The following is a 16,178-nucleotide window of genomic DNA, read 5'->3' on the forward strand; positions in this document are numbered from 1 at the left end:
TCACAAAATAGACTGATTCCAGTGTGAGTTATTCATCATTTTGACAGTTTCTAATGCACAAATATGTGCAATACTTCCAGGAAACAAAGAAATAAAGAGTTGCTGCCAAATCACTATGCAGAGTCAGCAACTTTCCCGCCCCTACGCCAAGATGATTCCAAGGTGAAACCAACAAGTTGTGATGTTGCAAACTATCAATAGCTGCAGTTTAATCAGTGTCAGAGAACAACAACATCAAAATACCCTGTAGCACAAACAGTAAGCAGATAACAATATTACCACTGATGTGTGGAGTTGATGAAAGGAGGGAAAATAGTACAATATGTTCCTTTATATTCAATTGAGCTAAAAATTGAACACGTCACCCCATGAAGGCTCGTTTCTGCTCTACTTTAGGGAGGTCCACGGAAATGGACGGGGCCTTGGGTTGGTATTCGTGCACGTCTTTAAACAAAACTAAAGAAATGGAGCAGTCTCACAGTCGCCATGTTTGTTGTCAGAAGCTCTCTCCTCTGCACCGCCCTCTAGTGGATGCATTGCATAACCGTTATGCCAACGTAATGGTCGCATTGGAAGTATGTGATGGTTACATCGTCTGATTCTTTTCATACAAGCAGCATAAATGGGCCTTGATGTGTATCTCACAAATGTAAAAGCTCTTTGTGTCTGATGGCTGTGAGACACATAATAAACCCTCTAGATTTCCTGTAGCAGCACACACACACACACACACACACACACACACACACACACACACACACACACACACACACACACACACACACACACACACACACACACACACACACACACACACACACACACACACACACACACACACAAAGACACTGTGACATGCACAGACACAGACAGGAAGAGACGGAGACAGGAAGACACAAAGAATGCAGCAGAGAGGACAAAGTGCTGGTTATGGGGTCAGAGTTGAAGCAGCCACATTCGCTCACTGACCTCATGACCGTGTTGCACAATAGAGGAGCAGAGGTGAATTACATAATTGTTATCTGATATAACAGCAGCAAAAACGAGATGTACGGAGAGTTATTCATGTTCTGAACTCGTATGTGTCTGTGATTTTCTATGTGGGTTAAAAAATGCTGATATAAGGTTTGCATATAAACACTTAAACTCCATGAACCTGGTGCGCGGGTTTCAAATGTATCAGCGCAGATAAGTGCAGGAATAAAATACCCTGAAGTCAAAGCAAGGAGAAGAGGATGTCCTTATTAACCTGATTCATCTTCATTGCAAACAACCATGCTGTGCACATCAAGAGGCAGGTCAGTCAGTCAGGTCAGCGATCAGACTCTTTACACACAAACACACACACAGGGTTTTGTAATTCACTCTATTTTGTCAACTGTAATATCTTTTCCAACAGAGCAGAAGGAAGCCACGCTAGGCCAATTTGACATTAAAGTAATCCATTTATCTTCATTACCGCTTGTATCCTGATCCCCAGATGAACTTTTGTGAAATGAAACTCTCCACAGGACGTAAAGCAGGCTGTCTGCGAGCCCCGACTCACAACAAAAGGCATAATACCATAAATACCAGCTTGTTTTATTGAGTGCATCTCTTCACTGGTGATAAAATTAAACCTTAGTGAACTTTTCAAAAGGCAAACAGTAAAGTTGGTTCATCGTCTGAGAACAGCAAACTTCCAGAGCGCTCAGATCTCTAAACCCCAAATAAAACTTAAAAAGACGCAGAATGATGCCGACAATTACCAGTGCCCTTAAAGGATTAGTCATTTATGTTTTCAGCTATTGTACTTTTGCTCGCAGCGCTTGAATTATGCAAAAAAAGAAGAAAAAAAAACCCATCGCAAGAGGCTTGACATCAAAAGCTCTACAAGAATCATAACAGTATCTAATGTGCACTTTCTGCTGCTCTTGCTCAGAAGCCTCCATTACACACTGGCGACTTAATGGTGTTTTCAACTGATGTCTTAGCTGCTCTTAATCAGAGTCTTTTGTTGTCCCTATGAATGACGAGCACGTTGCTGACCGCACAGAGGAGAAGCCAGACAGGTTTAATGGATGGGTTATTATTTGGCAAGGCATCCAGCAAACAACAATTTTACAGACTCTTAGAATAATGGACACGGTCTGTGTGTGTGTCTCAGGTTGTTGTCTCTGCATCTTTTAAAGCTTAAAGATTTAATCAAACTTTAATATTGAAGTGCCGGACCATCAGTATTATAGTTTGTTTTTCTGTTTTCTATGAGGTAATGAAATTTGGCTGAAGCCTGTTTTCTTATAGGCTGCATTACTTTTAACTTTGTCAAGTAAAACTGCAAACTTAACCCCAAGAGTTACTAAATGACAACATAAAGGAATTATAATATATTATTTGTCGGCATGCAGTATACTTTGAGCACAAAGAGGTTTTGCAAGCATATCAGTTTTTTGCATATTACAGACTGAAACCTGAAAATAAACGAGAAGTGAAAACAGTTCACAGAGTCCCTCAATGTCTTTAGTGCAGAAATGAACCCTTGGAGAAAATCTGTCAGCGATGCAAAAGTTACAGCCGTCACAGATGAGAGCGAGCGAGGAATCAACTTGATACATCAGTCTGCTGCTAATGGCTACGCTCAATGAGAAAGTGACCTGCCTACCGACATCTGGCTGGAGAGGAAGTTGCCAAATTATGTTTTGCAGTTCAAATCCATCCAAAGTTTTAGCAATGGTATTTCCTATGGCACAAAGTGCAACCATTCACAAAAATGTGAAGGATTACTTTAAGAGGTAGCTCATAGCCTACTTAATCATGGAGAACATTAGTTTCCATCTTACACTTCTGTGTCACTGCATAAAATGTGGGAAAAAAAACGTGTGCCTTGACAGTGGTTCGAAATTATGTTCAAATACAAGGATTTTGCTGCACCCAGTCCATCCAGAAAGAAAGGGAAACATGCCTATTTTTCTAAATTATGAATTCGCATGTATTTTCCTTAGCTTAAATAACTTTTCATTGTCATAGTTAGCTAAATGTACAATAGAAATCACCCACTCATTCACTCCTCCCTACTCACTAGACAGGGACCTCTGTATAGTGAGCTCATCAGCAAAAGAAAAAAAAAACGCTTTAAGACACTAATAGACATTTTCTCTGCGCCGGTAATTACGTCATTGTTGCAGGATTATCACGTACAACAACAGCAATGTCCGCTAGTGGAAAAATGTCATAATTGCAGTTTGCGCTGTGATGAGCTGCTACACCATCGTCGTACAGTAAAACAGACCATTTTGAAATCAGTCTGTGAAACAGTCGGCAAATATAAACCTGCCGTGTGTCTTTATCCTCTCAACAATTCAGACATTTTTGATAAGAATAAGGAGGAGTAGGATCACCAGAAAGAGATGGCTGAGACATGCTGCTCTGTCTCCTTTCTTCTCCCAACCATTTTACTTCCTGTCAACACCCCGGGCGCAATGCATGATGGTACATATTGCTTGGATAGTGACAATCGGTTGTGCACTACCTTTCACGATGCACTGTGAGATATAATGAATCCACTGTATAGTGTATAAAAAATGTCACTTAACATTCGTGCAGCCCTACAAATTGGCTAATTCCCTAAATAGTGGACTATATAGTGATTAGTGAGGGATATCAGACACAGTTTATGTCTAATTTATTTACTTACTTACTTACAGCCTAATGATTTGTATCTCCAGCCGTTTGCCCTGACCTCCACCTCTAAACGATTTTCCTACGTAGTGCTAAACAAATTTTGGCATTGCCTCTAAGATACAGCTGTCATTAAGCACACAGCCACAAGGGGTCCTTCCTCATCAGGTAAATGTAATTAGAGGTTGTTTGCCAAATGCCTAATTTGCATTTTCCACCTCTACCAGCAAAATGAAAGTAAGAAAAAAAAAATCACATAATGGATTGTCAGAGACAACTCTGTTTTGAAAATATCTTAAAGACCTGAAAAAGGGGATTTGAGTCGTTAATCCTCAAGGCTCTGAAGGAGCAGTTGAAATAATGTTGAAGATGAGAATGAACAACAGAGAGAGGGAAAGAGGACAGGCAGTCATATGATTTAAAAAAATAAAAAATGAACACCTGCACACAGCAGGCCTTGGGAATACTGTGTGTTTTGTTTGGGCAGGGAGAGATTAGGCATGACTGCTGGGTCTCCTTAGAGAGAGACTAAGCTTGTTAAGAGGAGGTGAGACAGAGAACAGGAGCACCTTGCACAGGTCTGCGCGCCATGATCACGTCGGCATAATCCTGTTTTTCTGTTGCAGTCACTTCTGAACACTCTACATGCCGACACTGTCCTCGGCAGCAAAAACAACAGCATTAGTAGTTTGCTTAAATACCCCAAATGACCTGCCCTCTCCTCTTGTCTCCTCCTCTCTTCTCCTCTCATTTCACCTCCTTCTCCTTCTCCTCTCCTCTCCCGTCCTCTCCTCTCCTTCACATTCAGCAGAGAGATTACTTGAATAACTCAAAGTGCATTTGATTCATCTTCCTTGACCCTTAAAGAGCCTTCATCCTGCTCTTAAATATTAACACATCATCTGCACACTGACATCAATCAAACCCTCCTCTGCTGGTTTATGTGTTTTTGCAAACTCTCACCTCTATCTGCTGCATTCTCACTCTCCTCGACAGCCTTTTACACACCCAGACTCTCAGGAGAACAAGCCTTGCTCTTTTTTCTGCAGTCACTGCGGACACACAGTGACACACTTCCTCCCTCCGTCCCTCACACTCACGCACACGCACACACATACTCAAGTCCTTGCGCTCAGTGTTTGGAAATCTTTCATCTCTCCACAAAGCTCTTCTGCTGCCTCAGAGCATCCTCCACAATCGCTTAAAACCTCACCTCTGGGAGGGTGAGATTTAGAGTTTGCCTGTCCTGAAACCATGGGCACTCAAGGGGGACAAACCAGCCATTTCCACATCGGAGGGAACGTGCACACGTACACACCCACACACACACACACATAACAGTGAGTAGTGGAAACTCTTTGAAACAGCAGCACAATGTTCAGAACAGTTTTTGCTGCTGCCTCAAATTCTTTCCCCACACTTTTAGGTTGGTTGGCTGCATGTGGGAGACACTGCTCTCTCTCTCTCTCTCTCTCTCTCTCTCTTTCTCCTCACTTGTCCCAAAGCGTCCATGGGGGGTGCGTTTGGATAAACAACCAAAAAAACACTGAGACGCCTGAACAAATATATTCTTTCCACAGCAATGAAAACCCTCTACCTCTTTACCAGTAGACAGCGACCCAGAGCTTCCTGAAGAAGTATTTGGCAGTTTGGCTGCTTTAAATGGCAGCAAGACATAACTGCTCGAACTCATGAATTATTAATGAACCACTGGGGTGTGAATGCAATAAAGTCCACATCTCTGTTATAAACCTAAAACTGCATTAATCAGTGCGGTTTATACGGACAATAAATCAAATGGTTATGTGTGCTGTCAAATTGGCCTGTAAAACCCACAGACAGTTATCCTTCAACTCTGTGTCTTTATGGAGCCATTTAGCCACTCGGCTCATTGTTTTGGGAACACACGGAAAACGCGATTCTCTCTGAGCGCTCCCGTCAACACTGTTTCCTGCAACAGGCGGGATTGTTTCCTGCAAACTAACTGTACGGGTTGGTGGTTGTTTGCCTCCCCCAACCAGTCAAGTTGCAGTTTACATTCACGTCTCTCCAGACTCATATAATATAATGCATGTAGTCAACACTTTGAAGGAATTTTTTTAATTGTATTAAGTGTATGTTGTAAAAATTAGATTTGGATTCTTGAGTAAATATGTTTTGTGACATCACAGAGAACTATGACCACCAGATTCTAATCAGTTCATCCGTGAGTCAAAGTGGATTTTGGTGCCACATGTATTGAAGTTCCCTCCAGGCATTCGCGTTCCTAATATATTGTGTTCATAAGAATTGGACAGACATGAGGTGTCCAAATGTTTGTTCCAAATCTGAAGAAATTCCCTCGAGGAATTCCTGCGATACGGGGCGGATGGACGGGCAACCCGAAAACACCAAGCCTCTGGCCACAGCGGTGCTGAGGCATAAAATCTCTAAAGAACAAACTGTATGGTAATTGCTCAGAGCCAAACAGCCGACATGGAAAGATAACAACTAGTTGGTAAGGGAAGTTAAACACGTAGAAAGCTAATAAAGTAGATAATCTTCTCAGAGGGTGGCAAAAATATGAATGTTTCTTTTTTCAAACCAATTTAAATAATGTTGTAGTCAAATCTCTCTCTCTCGCTGGACCTGAGACTGATGGAGCAGAAAGGCGACAGGGGAAAAACCTTACCTTTGACTCTTTGATCTTCACAGCGATGACCTGTTTTCTCTGGCGAATGATCTCCACCAGCTCGTCACACTCCTCCACCAGTTTGGCTTCATGCATGGCTGTGTTCACCTGAAGAGAGAAGCAGATACACAAGAATGAATTCAAAAACCCTCAGAGACTCACTTGCCAAAAACACGCTGCTTCGCATCGGAGGAAAAGTGTCTCACAGCTCATAAAAATGGGTTCATTGCTGCAGGATTTAAAACCACTGCTTGTGCTTATACAGGAGAGCTCATAATACACTGAGATCATGCTGACATTATGAAATCACAAACATAAATATTTCACTCAAATAGATGGAGGATTGCTGGAGTTTCCAGTATGTAAAAACTGGCGTGCGTCGAGATTCAATTATTCACAGTGTTTGCTTCCAATGTGATAATTTGATAGATTCTGTGATTACTTCTCAGGCCAACACTAAATGAACAGCCAACTCCAAAGTTGTGTGGGTGGGTGGATGTCACTAAAATATTAACCCTGTTTGTTAAACTGCGCTGCTGAACCGTTAGTAACAGGTCTGCCAACTGGAAAATATAAGTATAATTACACCAGAGGCCACCACAGCACCTCGGGCAGTGCTTCAACATAAAGAAGAGCACAAGCACTGCTACTAAATCACTGCTGGGTTTATGAACAGAACAGAAAACTAGCATTTTTTTAATGAAGGGACATTTGAAATATCAGACTGGTGGTTTACAGCTGAGTTGGCTGTGAGAACTGATTCACTACCGCATTCAATGTAAAGGTGTTTACATGCAAACATGGATTAAAAACTGCATCACTGCTCTGTATTAAGCAAAAACTTTACTAGTATGTTACATAGAAAGAAACAGAATTAAAACATCTGTTTGTAGTTTTATTTTAATAGTCTACAGTACTGCAGATATATTGCAGATTTTTTTAACTGATATTTTCCCCTAAAGTTAAAAAAAACAAAAAAATGACTGGGCTCACACAAGCATGCCGGGCCAGTAGGTGGCGATAAAGTCGACATAAATGATCTGTCAACCCAAAGTGCTGAAGCATGAAAGTAAACTGTGGTGTCACTGTTTCAAAAATTCCCTTTTTACAAAGATACACATAAACCAAAGTTTTTAAAAAAAAGCTGCACTTTTGCCATTTGTAAAACTCTTGACGTAAAATTTTGTTTGTGTGTGGTTGAGACCAAACGCAGAGGAAAAAGTTTATTTTGCAAAGTATCTGCATTAATGTTAGAATTTATTGGGCTGTGGTGATTTAACTTTTGTGGGGATTTAATGAGGTCATGTAATATCTTTAAAATATTCCAGTATAATTATGGCAATGTCTCCATATGTATTCTAATAATAGAAAAAGATTGAGAATATACATCTATAGGGTGACTCATCTCATTTTGATTAGTTCCTCATACATACATTTTACAGAGTTGTGCTGCAGTCTATTCAAACACTCACCCCAAGTTCCACTCATCACTCTGCAAAGCTCATTACAACACGGCCATCCACTTAAGCCTCATTATTCACACGCGCACACACACACGCGCACACACACAAATAATTCTTCAAAGAGCCATCTTATGACTGCAAGTTAGTAATTAAGCAGGATAAATGCAGATGTCCAGGATCACTGTGAATTACAGTTGAGCTCTCCTCCTCTCTCACCTCACACTAAACATCATCCACCTCCTTATCTGCCAGCTCCTGATGATATCATCTCCTCCCCGCCACACAACAACCGTCACCTACTGCGCTGCGCGTCCGTCTGTTCATCAGACACCTCTGCAGGCGCACTGGAATCACAGTGCCAACCCCACGTTAAAATGTAGGTCTATTACTGGTGAAGAACAACTGCAGCAAGATTGAAAACGTTCAAGGTTCAGGACTGTGCAGCTGCCACTGCTATGAAAATGGGTGTGAAAATCAGTGAAAGCCCAATCTGAGTAGGACTGGAGGGGAAAAAAATGTAATTTAAGATTGACAAAAAGTCGAAGAATAAAAGGACAAAAACACTGATCAGGGTTATCTTTTCATTTTGGGATTACTGCAAACAAATGTGCATTAAGATCCATCATATCTCATTCATTTACCCTGATCAATATCTATTCTTACTGAACAATACTCATTTTACACTGGCAAACAAAAAGAAAATAAACAATCCCAGCCACATGTTGTCGTCAGCAGTTATGATTATGCTCGATTAGTCAAGATCATTATGATCAAAATGCAGATAACTGAGCAGAACTGGACAGCAGCATCATTAGTAGGAGATTTCTTCATTTCAGAAGGATTTTCACCCAACTCGGTGGGAATGTTGCTTGGGAACATGTCTCCAGATAATTAACATTTGGAGCTGATTGGTCAGGGGTGGGGGTGTGTAGCACAAAACCCCTGCAGTAGAGAACTGTATGCTTATTGGGCGAGTCTGTGCTGAAACCTTCCTGCCTGCCAAAGACAGAAAAATCGTTTTGCTTTAACGGCCAGTGACGCAGGTGAGATTTCTACCGGTGCTGTTGATGGTCAATGTGACTGTGACTGATGGTCGGTGTATTTGTGTGGGAGAAGGGGGGAAAGAGCGCTGTCCTCCAGTTCTTTGTGATATCCTTTGGATGTAATGATGGCAAAGAGGGGATGACAGAATTGGCAGCTTATTAAAGTGGATGGTTTATTTGGTCCTTTTGGTTTTAAGGGGATGTCCTACCACCTCGTTCCTCTTTACAAATCCCCTACTGGGCACCAGTATATCCAAAGAAATGTGCATTTCTGTACATTCTGTACTGAGCATGTGCAGCATTATCCCAACACAGGATGAGTTCAGCGCTGGTGTTATCTTGGTGATGGTGTCACAATTAAATGTGTTCACCCATGTATTTATACAATGGAAATGAGTTCAAATGAAATATATTGTTACGCAGTCACATCTTCTCTGGCTTCAGGTGTCATCATGCACTCTATTTTGTGAACATTAACGATCTCTGTTGATCAACTGAACGGTGAGTTTGAGTTTTAATGAAGCTACAATACTCATTCAGTCTTGATTCTGCCGTGTGCATTTGTCATAGTAACACTCTCACAGCTGAAACTTCATAATAACAAATGGATCCTGACAAATTGCTGCTAAATTACCAGCTCGCACCACCAGAGAAAATCCCTATTTATTTCTTTGACTTATTATAAAGTCGAGTTTTGTTAAAAAGAGTTGTACTACAAACCCATACAGATGTTTCTCCTATTACTACTGCAAATGTTTAAAATGATTTACAAGCTGTCCACAAGTCATCCTGTAGAGTTAAATTTGATGTAATGCTAAGTGCACTCAGGGTGGGGGGGGGGGTTATTCATCTAAATATTTTATTCAGTGTGTGCAATACATCAGCTCAAGCCAGTGCTAGAATGAGTAGATGACGAGTATATACATACAATATATAATGATTTCTTACGGTGTGTACTTATAAAATTTAAGAATTTAGTGGAAAAGAACGAGTTTCAGTGATTAGAAAATGTCTGTAGTAGTTTATATGATCTATAGTCACACCAGGGCCGGGAGATGATTCATGGTTAGCGTCTCGTGACTTTTCATCTGTGTCATGATGATTTGATCATACAGTTTACACCAGAGGCGTGCCGCCGGGGCAAACAAGTCACGCAGTGCTTGACCTTTTGAAGCTAAAAATATTAATTAGAGGATATGAAGTAGAGGCGGTACATCTCCTCACATCTAATCTATTTTCAGCCTTATGCCCTATAAAGGATCTGATGTCAACTGTTAAAGTTCATTTTGTAATTTAGCGCCCACTTGTGGCAGCAGCAGACTCTGGAAGCTAACAAGACTACCAGCAGATGCGACTCATCATTATTGTCAGTTTCCTGGGTGGGACCTTGTCTTATTGTCACTTCTGTCAGATGGTCTCTCTCTCACATATTAAAGTTCACCATCGCTATGACAACAGGTTGATAAGTTACAGTGTAATTCATTCATTTACTCACTTGAACTCACTTTTAACACATTGTATAATGGGAATATTTTTATAACAATAGGACTATTAACAGAATCGTAGCTGCACTGAAGCTCAACTGGGGGATTTTATGAATTATCATGCAGACATTTTGCAGCAAACACTCATATTCGAGATATCCTGACTGTGATATGGAGCTCGGCCATATTGCCTCAGCCTTAGTCCCCCCAACCCCCCGATTTCAAATTGCGGACATCTGGAGTAACAACTGCAGACAACAAGAACAGACGATTTAAAACTGAACAATGTGGCTCCCAAATTGAAGAACTTTCTGCAATGTGGCTCCCATTCCAAACTTAGCGAGGAGCGGTCCAGGTTCAGAACGGCTGTTAACCTCTCGATCGCAGCAAAACGCTCACATCTAATTTCAATTCGGTGTTCATTCTGCTCCCGTCAGCCTCGCATGCCTCCTTCTACTCTTTATTTTACCCCTATTCCTTCCATTCTGTCTGGCTGACCACTTACATTCCTCCCCACACCCCACACCCCACACCGGTGTCTCAGACATGATGTCCTAAAAAAGACACGAGGACTCAGTGTGACAGCTTTATCTGTGATGTTGTCCACAGATCCGGGGACATGTCCTGAAGATTTATGGCATCCGAGCGGCACCTAGCTCTAAAACAGGGGCAGAACGGCTTTATGGATGCAGCTGAGAACAGAGAAGATGCAACTGCGAGACATATATCATGGATGTTATGTGAAAAAGAGGTGATAATTGGAAACACTTCACTGGTCATAAAACCCAAGACTGGCCTTAAAAACTGATATTGTGTTCTTTCGAGCTTTTATACGAACATAAGCACATTTACTTCTTTATTTCTTTGTTCACTTAACTTTCAACCTTGTGTCATCTTTTTCTTTTCGACGAAGCAACTTGACATGTGAAACTGATTCATCATCCTAAATATTATTATAGATGATACAATTATTCATCCAGGGGAATGAGAGTGAGTCTTAAGAAGAGATTTAAAAGAAGGTACTGATGTGGCCCACCTGAGATCTCCAGGCAGGGAGTTCCAGAGTGACCAGTCCAGATTTAGGAAATGTTAATAGGGCCCTGTTGGAGGATCCCAGGCAGCATTCAGATAGGTGGTAAGCAAGTCACATGTAACACAATAAATGTGGGTGTGTAAATGAATTTTACTTACAAAACCTTTGGAGTCGGACAAGCAGATTGCCTTCGCCATCAGCCATGACCATGCAGTGGCTACAATGTAATCTTATGGGGCAACTGTGACGGTATACAAAATGTCAGGCAGCCGGCGCAGGTGATATATTGGACTGATTGGAAATGTACCATTCGTTTACACACCCACATTTAAATAAATAGGGCCCAGGTTGAAAAACACTGGAATTCCCCTTTAAGTTTGTACATGATGTGTTTGTAGATAAACTAGGATAGTCCTTAAAGACCTGTTGAGTCCAGTTTCATGTCATGTTAGTTGCAGCCTCGCAGAACCACAGCTTGAATGCAGTCTCTTAGTCTGGTTGATGATATTATATCCCCAATCTGCACCAATATGTAATGGTTTATTTCCTGAACCTTCCTTCCACCAAGTTTTGTGGAAATACTTTTAGAGCTGACAGTGTGACTGCAAATGGCTCTAGAAATAGAGCAAAGACAAACAATATGATGAGACTCTTCACTCTCACTGACGCTCCGGCAGAAAGGTAAAGACAGGTGAGATGAGAGCTGATAGGATTAGGCGACATTAAGCCATCTTCACACAGCCGATTCCTATTCTGCACACAGCAGAAGTGTACATAAACCCAGACAGGCACTGGCTTAATGACTCACAGTTCATTGTTTAATCAGTATACATACATGTCTGAGCGTTAAAACCCACTGTGGCCTCTGTCTGACGTGATTGATTTTTTAAATCGGTCTTCACACGCACATGCACGCTCGCAATTCTATGGGTTTGGAGAAATGGCTGCTGCTTTGACTGCTTCCTCAAAGCTGTGTCTGGAGGATGTGTTCCCTTGTGTTCCCCTCACCATGAGATACAGTAGCTACGCCTGATTAGAGAACGCCCTCAGTAAGATGCCCCGAGCAAACGGCTTCATCACAAAACACGATCTCTGTGTTAGGACGGTTACCTGAACTACCTACGGAAACCGGGAGCAGGAACAGGATACACTGAGATCAAAAGATGTGATCGTCTGTCAGGATTCAGGATAAATTCGGAGGAGAGGGATGTTAAACACAAAATCGAGAGCTTCAGTACACTGACAATGCTCTGAATCTCAAATGTGCATGTCTTCAAGGAGGTATTATGTAAGAAAGACAGAAAGAAGAGGCTCCATAGGGATTAAATGGAAATCTGCTCAAAAACTTTTACAATGGCGTGTGTGCTTCCTTTGAGATGTTCATTTGAGGAAGAGGCAAAAACTTCTACTGCTACTATTTGGTGGCTGAAGTGAACCTGAGGTTTCAAACTACTTGGCTGTTCTAAACCTGCCTGTTTGGAATGGGCTGTTTACTTTTATTTCTGAAACTGTAAAAGTGACCTGCAGTATTTGAGCCACAGCAAGGAAAGGACTCAGTCTGCAGAAGCATGAAGCCGCACCACCGCTGCTTCACAAAGAGCTGTTCACCTGTTTATTCAGCGGTCAGTGAAGCTCGACTCGCAGAACACCGAATGGCAGACAGCTGTCGTGAATGCACTGTTGTCTTGATCAACAATGTCTGATGAAGATGACATGAAGATGAAGCTGTATTTATATTAGTATTCACAGTGGAGAATAAAAGAGCCTCAGTTGTCCTCACTTGAATATATAAGTTTCTTACAACATGGATCTGTTAACAGAGAAGACACTTGGTCTAACGTAGTCAAACCAAAAAGCTTGAAGTTCAAAGAAGCATTTTAGCACCCAAATGGATGTGGATAGATGGCAGTCTGCGTAATGACACAGACTCTCAGGGTCCACTTTATCCACACCAGACAAGATGGCAACAATCTGAAGGACATAATTCAGTTCTGGCATAGTATAGGTCATAAACAACTTTCGGGGTATGTGAATGTCCAAAAGTAACAAAATTCGTTGATGAGTCCCAGCCACTGCTATAGAGCACTGGTCGACTGTTTATTCAAACTTTATTAATATTGTTCGTATCACGCATACAATTCGACATGCTTTTCCATGCGCCCTTAAAAATACACCTGCCAAGTATGGAGCCGATTAGAACACAGTAGGACAGCTTGAAGCAAGTGCTGAATCTAGTCAATAAGACAAAAAGGTTGCGGTAGGAGAAAGCGGTGCACTCAAAGTCCACAGTAAGTGCTAGTTAGTCATGTCAGGGTGTTAGAGTGTTAGGAGAGGAGCTGCTCTTGGAGAAGATGGGTTTTCAAGAGGCACCTGAGGACAGAGAGGGATGCCCCTGCTCTGATGGCATTTGGTGGCGCGTTCCACCATCGGGGGAATGTGATTGCCTTGTGTGCAGGGATGACAAGGCCAGATGATGTTCCTTTTGGGAAACGCAGTGGCTGAGAAAGAGCATAAGCACGTATCATCAAGTTCAAGTTAAAGGGCGCAGACCCAGAAGTCGCCCTGTGGGCAAGCATTAGTCAGCTGAATTTGATCCGGGTCGCCGGGAGTAGCCAGCGGAGGTCGATTGGGCAGCAAATGACATGCGCCCTTTTAGGCTGATTGAAGACCCGAGCCCACAGCCACGTTATGTTCCATCTGTAAAGGTTTCACTATAAGCTCAAAGGGAGGCCCGCTCGTAGAAACAGCAAATTCAGCAAGAATGATTTTGAAATAGACAAATCATGTGCAAGTTAACAGCAAATGTATTTAAATAAGTAAATGGCTCTGATTCTGCTGTATCATTGTCTTTTTTGGTGAAAAGGTCTTTACAGAACAGCCTCTATGGCCCCGTTCAGACCTGCATTTAACATCTGTCCTGAGTGACCCCTTCACAAGTTGACAGCTCGAAGTTCATCTGTTCACTCCTGGTATTAAAATGGGTCCTGATTTCTCTTGTGATCAGTTGGGCTTGAATTTCACTTCCTTGCTAACATTATATACAATTTAACACAAACTTCCCTTGTGTTCACAGAGATCAAATGATGCCTCTTCGTCAAAACAGAGTTTTTCCACAGAGAAGTGTAAAAATATGTCTGTTTGATTTATTGTGGAACTGTGGCTGGTCAGTGATGTCAGCTGAGTAGGCGGTCCTTCATATGTGGTCCAGGATGCGGGATGTGGTTTAAGTGATTTGATCTATGGACGCATTGAGGATGCATTTGACCTCGATACTTAACGCTGACTGCTTGTGATCATCACTCAGGACGGATATTAATATCAGGCCTGAACGGGGACTAGGAGTTTTCTGCTACCTCTACATCCATCTGTGTGGCATTCAATGGGAGCATTAACATTTTAGCTCAACAACAATCACTGTCAATGCTCAAGAAAGGTGCCCTTTTCCTCAACGCTTTCAAGAACGCTGACTATTATTCTGAACGTTATTAAGCATAGCAACAGATTTATCAGCCCTACATCAAATATTGTGATAAAGAGAGAGAGGCCTCACAAGAAAGACACATCCTACACACATCAAGTCAATACATCTTTTCTGAGACTGAAGAAAAGATAACCCGTCGAATAGAACCCCAGGAGAACGGGGCTCCATCGCTGTGTGTGCTGACACACTGGAAGCTGATTCACACAGTGTTTGATCACATCTCTGGCGCAGATACAGTTTGATGCAAACAAGACGGATAGGAATCCAGGTCACGTTCAAAGCTCTTCAGAGATTTCCTACTTTGCACACACACTGCCTGCTTCTTATGGAAAAAAAAATTCCCTTTCTGTGTTGTAGTGCATTATTGCTGAGCGTTTTCTTCCGCACCGTGCCTTCATCTGTTCGGGTCAAAAAGATTGTTGGTAGTCACGCTAACAATCACGTCCTCCTTTTTCACTTCCTCGGCTTGCCCTCTCAACCCTGCTCTTTCCCTCTCCTTCATCTCGCCCTTTCCTTTTTCCTCTCTCCTTTGAGAGCTCGCCCACTCCTCTACTTTCCCTCACATTTCCATCGTTCTCCATCCTCCCTCTCCTCATTTGTCCTTCTCTCTCGTCCGCTTTCCTGCGGCCATCCATAAAAAGCCACGGCACATTAATGTGAACCCACCTTAAATCAATGCACTCCTGTCAGTAATTAAAGTGGACTTTTGACATTTACATCACACTGGAGAACAGTTATGAATGGGTAAAAACAGAGCGATAAAACATATAGTTTCTTTTAATAGTTAGCTTAAGAGTCAGTGGAGCATGTCGCCCCATGCTATCGCTCCTTTTGATGAATAAGTGATGAGAATCTGCTGTTGTTGTTGATGGTGGTGCAGCGTTGATATGCAGACGGAGATAAAAAAAGACAGACCTTTTTTTTGTGTTTTCTTTTTCAGCACTGTTTGTCTGTACTTAATGAATCACACTGCGATCATTTGATTTCGATTGGTGTGCCCGGCTGCATGAGTTGTGTCTGGCTGACCTCAGAGTGGAGTCAGCTCCGGCTAATAAGAAACCAACTGCACACAGAATGATGGCGGCACCACGGTGCATTTGTCCTCAGCAGCCATTAATGTCAAATCTCGCAGAGAAATGATGGCGTTTATTAAGAGCGGGCGCGCTAAAACAGAAAGTATGTGCTTGTGTGTGTACGTGTGTTTGTGCATGCACGGTTTGAGTGATACTGCGCAGACAGCACTCTGTGGCTAAGTATTAGTACTCTCAGGCTGGCTTCACGCAGCACCTCCATTAAATCACAGCAGGAGCCCAAGAGGTCAACGGTGACAAGACTGGCTGGGGTGT

At 42.1% G+C, this 16,178-nt stretch overlaps 1 protein-coding gene across 5 annotated transcripts in view; it reads right to left on the reverse strand.

Moving 5' to 3' along the window:
- The window catches only part of mid2 (midline 2), a 151,308-nt gene that overhangs the window by 31,017 nt on the left and 104,113 nt on the right, over positions 1–16,178 (reverse strand). For all 5 annotated transcript variants that reach the window (XM_035160629.2, XM_035160627.2, XM_035160630.2 and 2 more), the window contains one exon: positions 6,329–6,436. In XM_035160629.2, coding sequence (XP_035016520.1) covers positions 6,329–6,436 — 108 coding nt within the window. The remainder of the gene's footprint in view (positions 1–6,328; positions 6,437–16,178) is intronic.

Source organism: Hippoglossus stenolepis, chromosome 7 (assembly GCF_022539355.2).
Source record: "Hippoglossus stenolepis isolate QCI-W04-F060 chromosome 7, HSTE1.2, whole genome shotgun sequence".
In the NCBI taxonomy this organism is placed as follows: Eukaryota; Metazoa; Chordata; class Actinopteri; order Pleuronectiformes; family Pleuronectidae; genus Hippoglossus; species Hippoglossus stenolepis.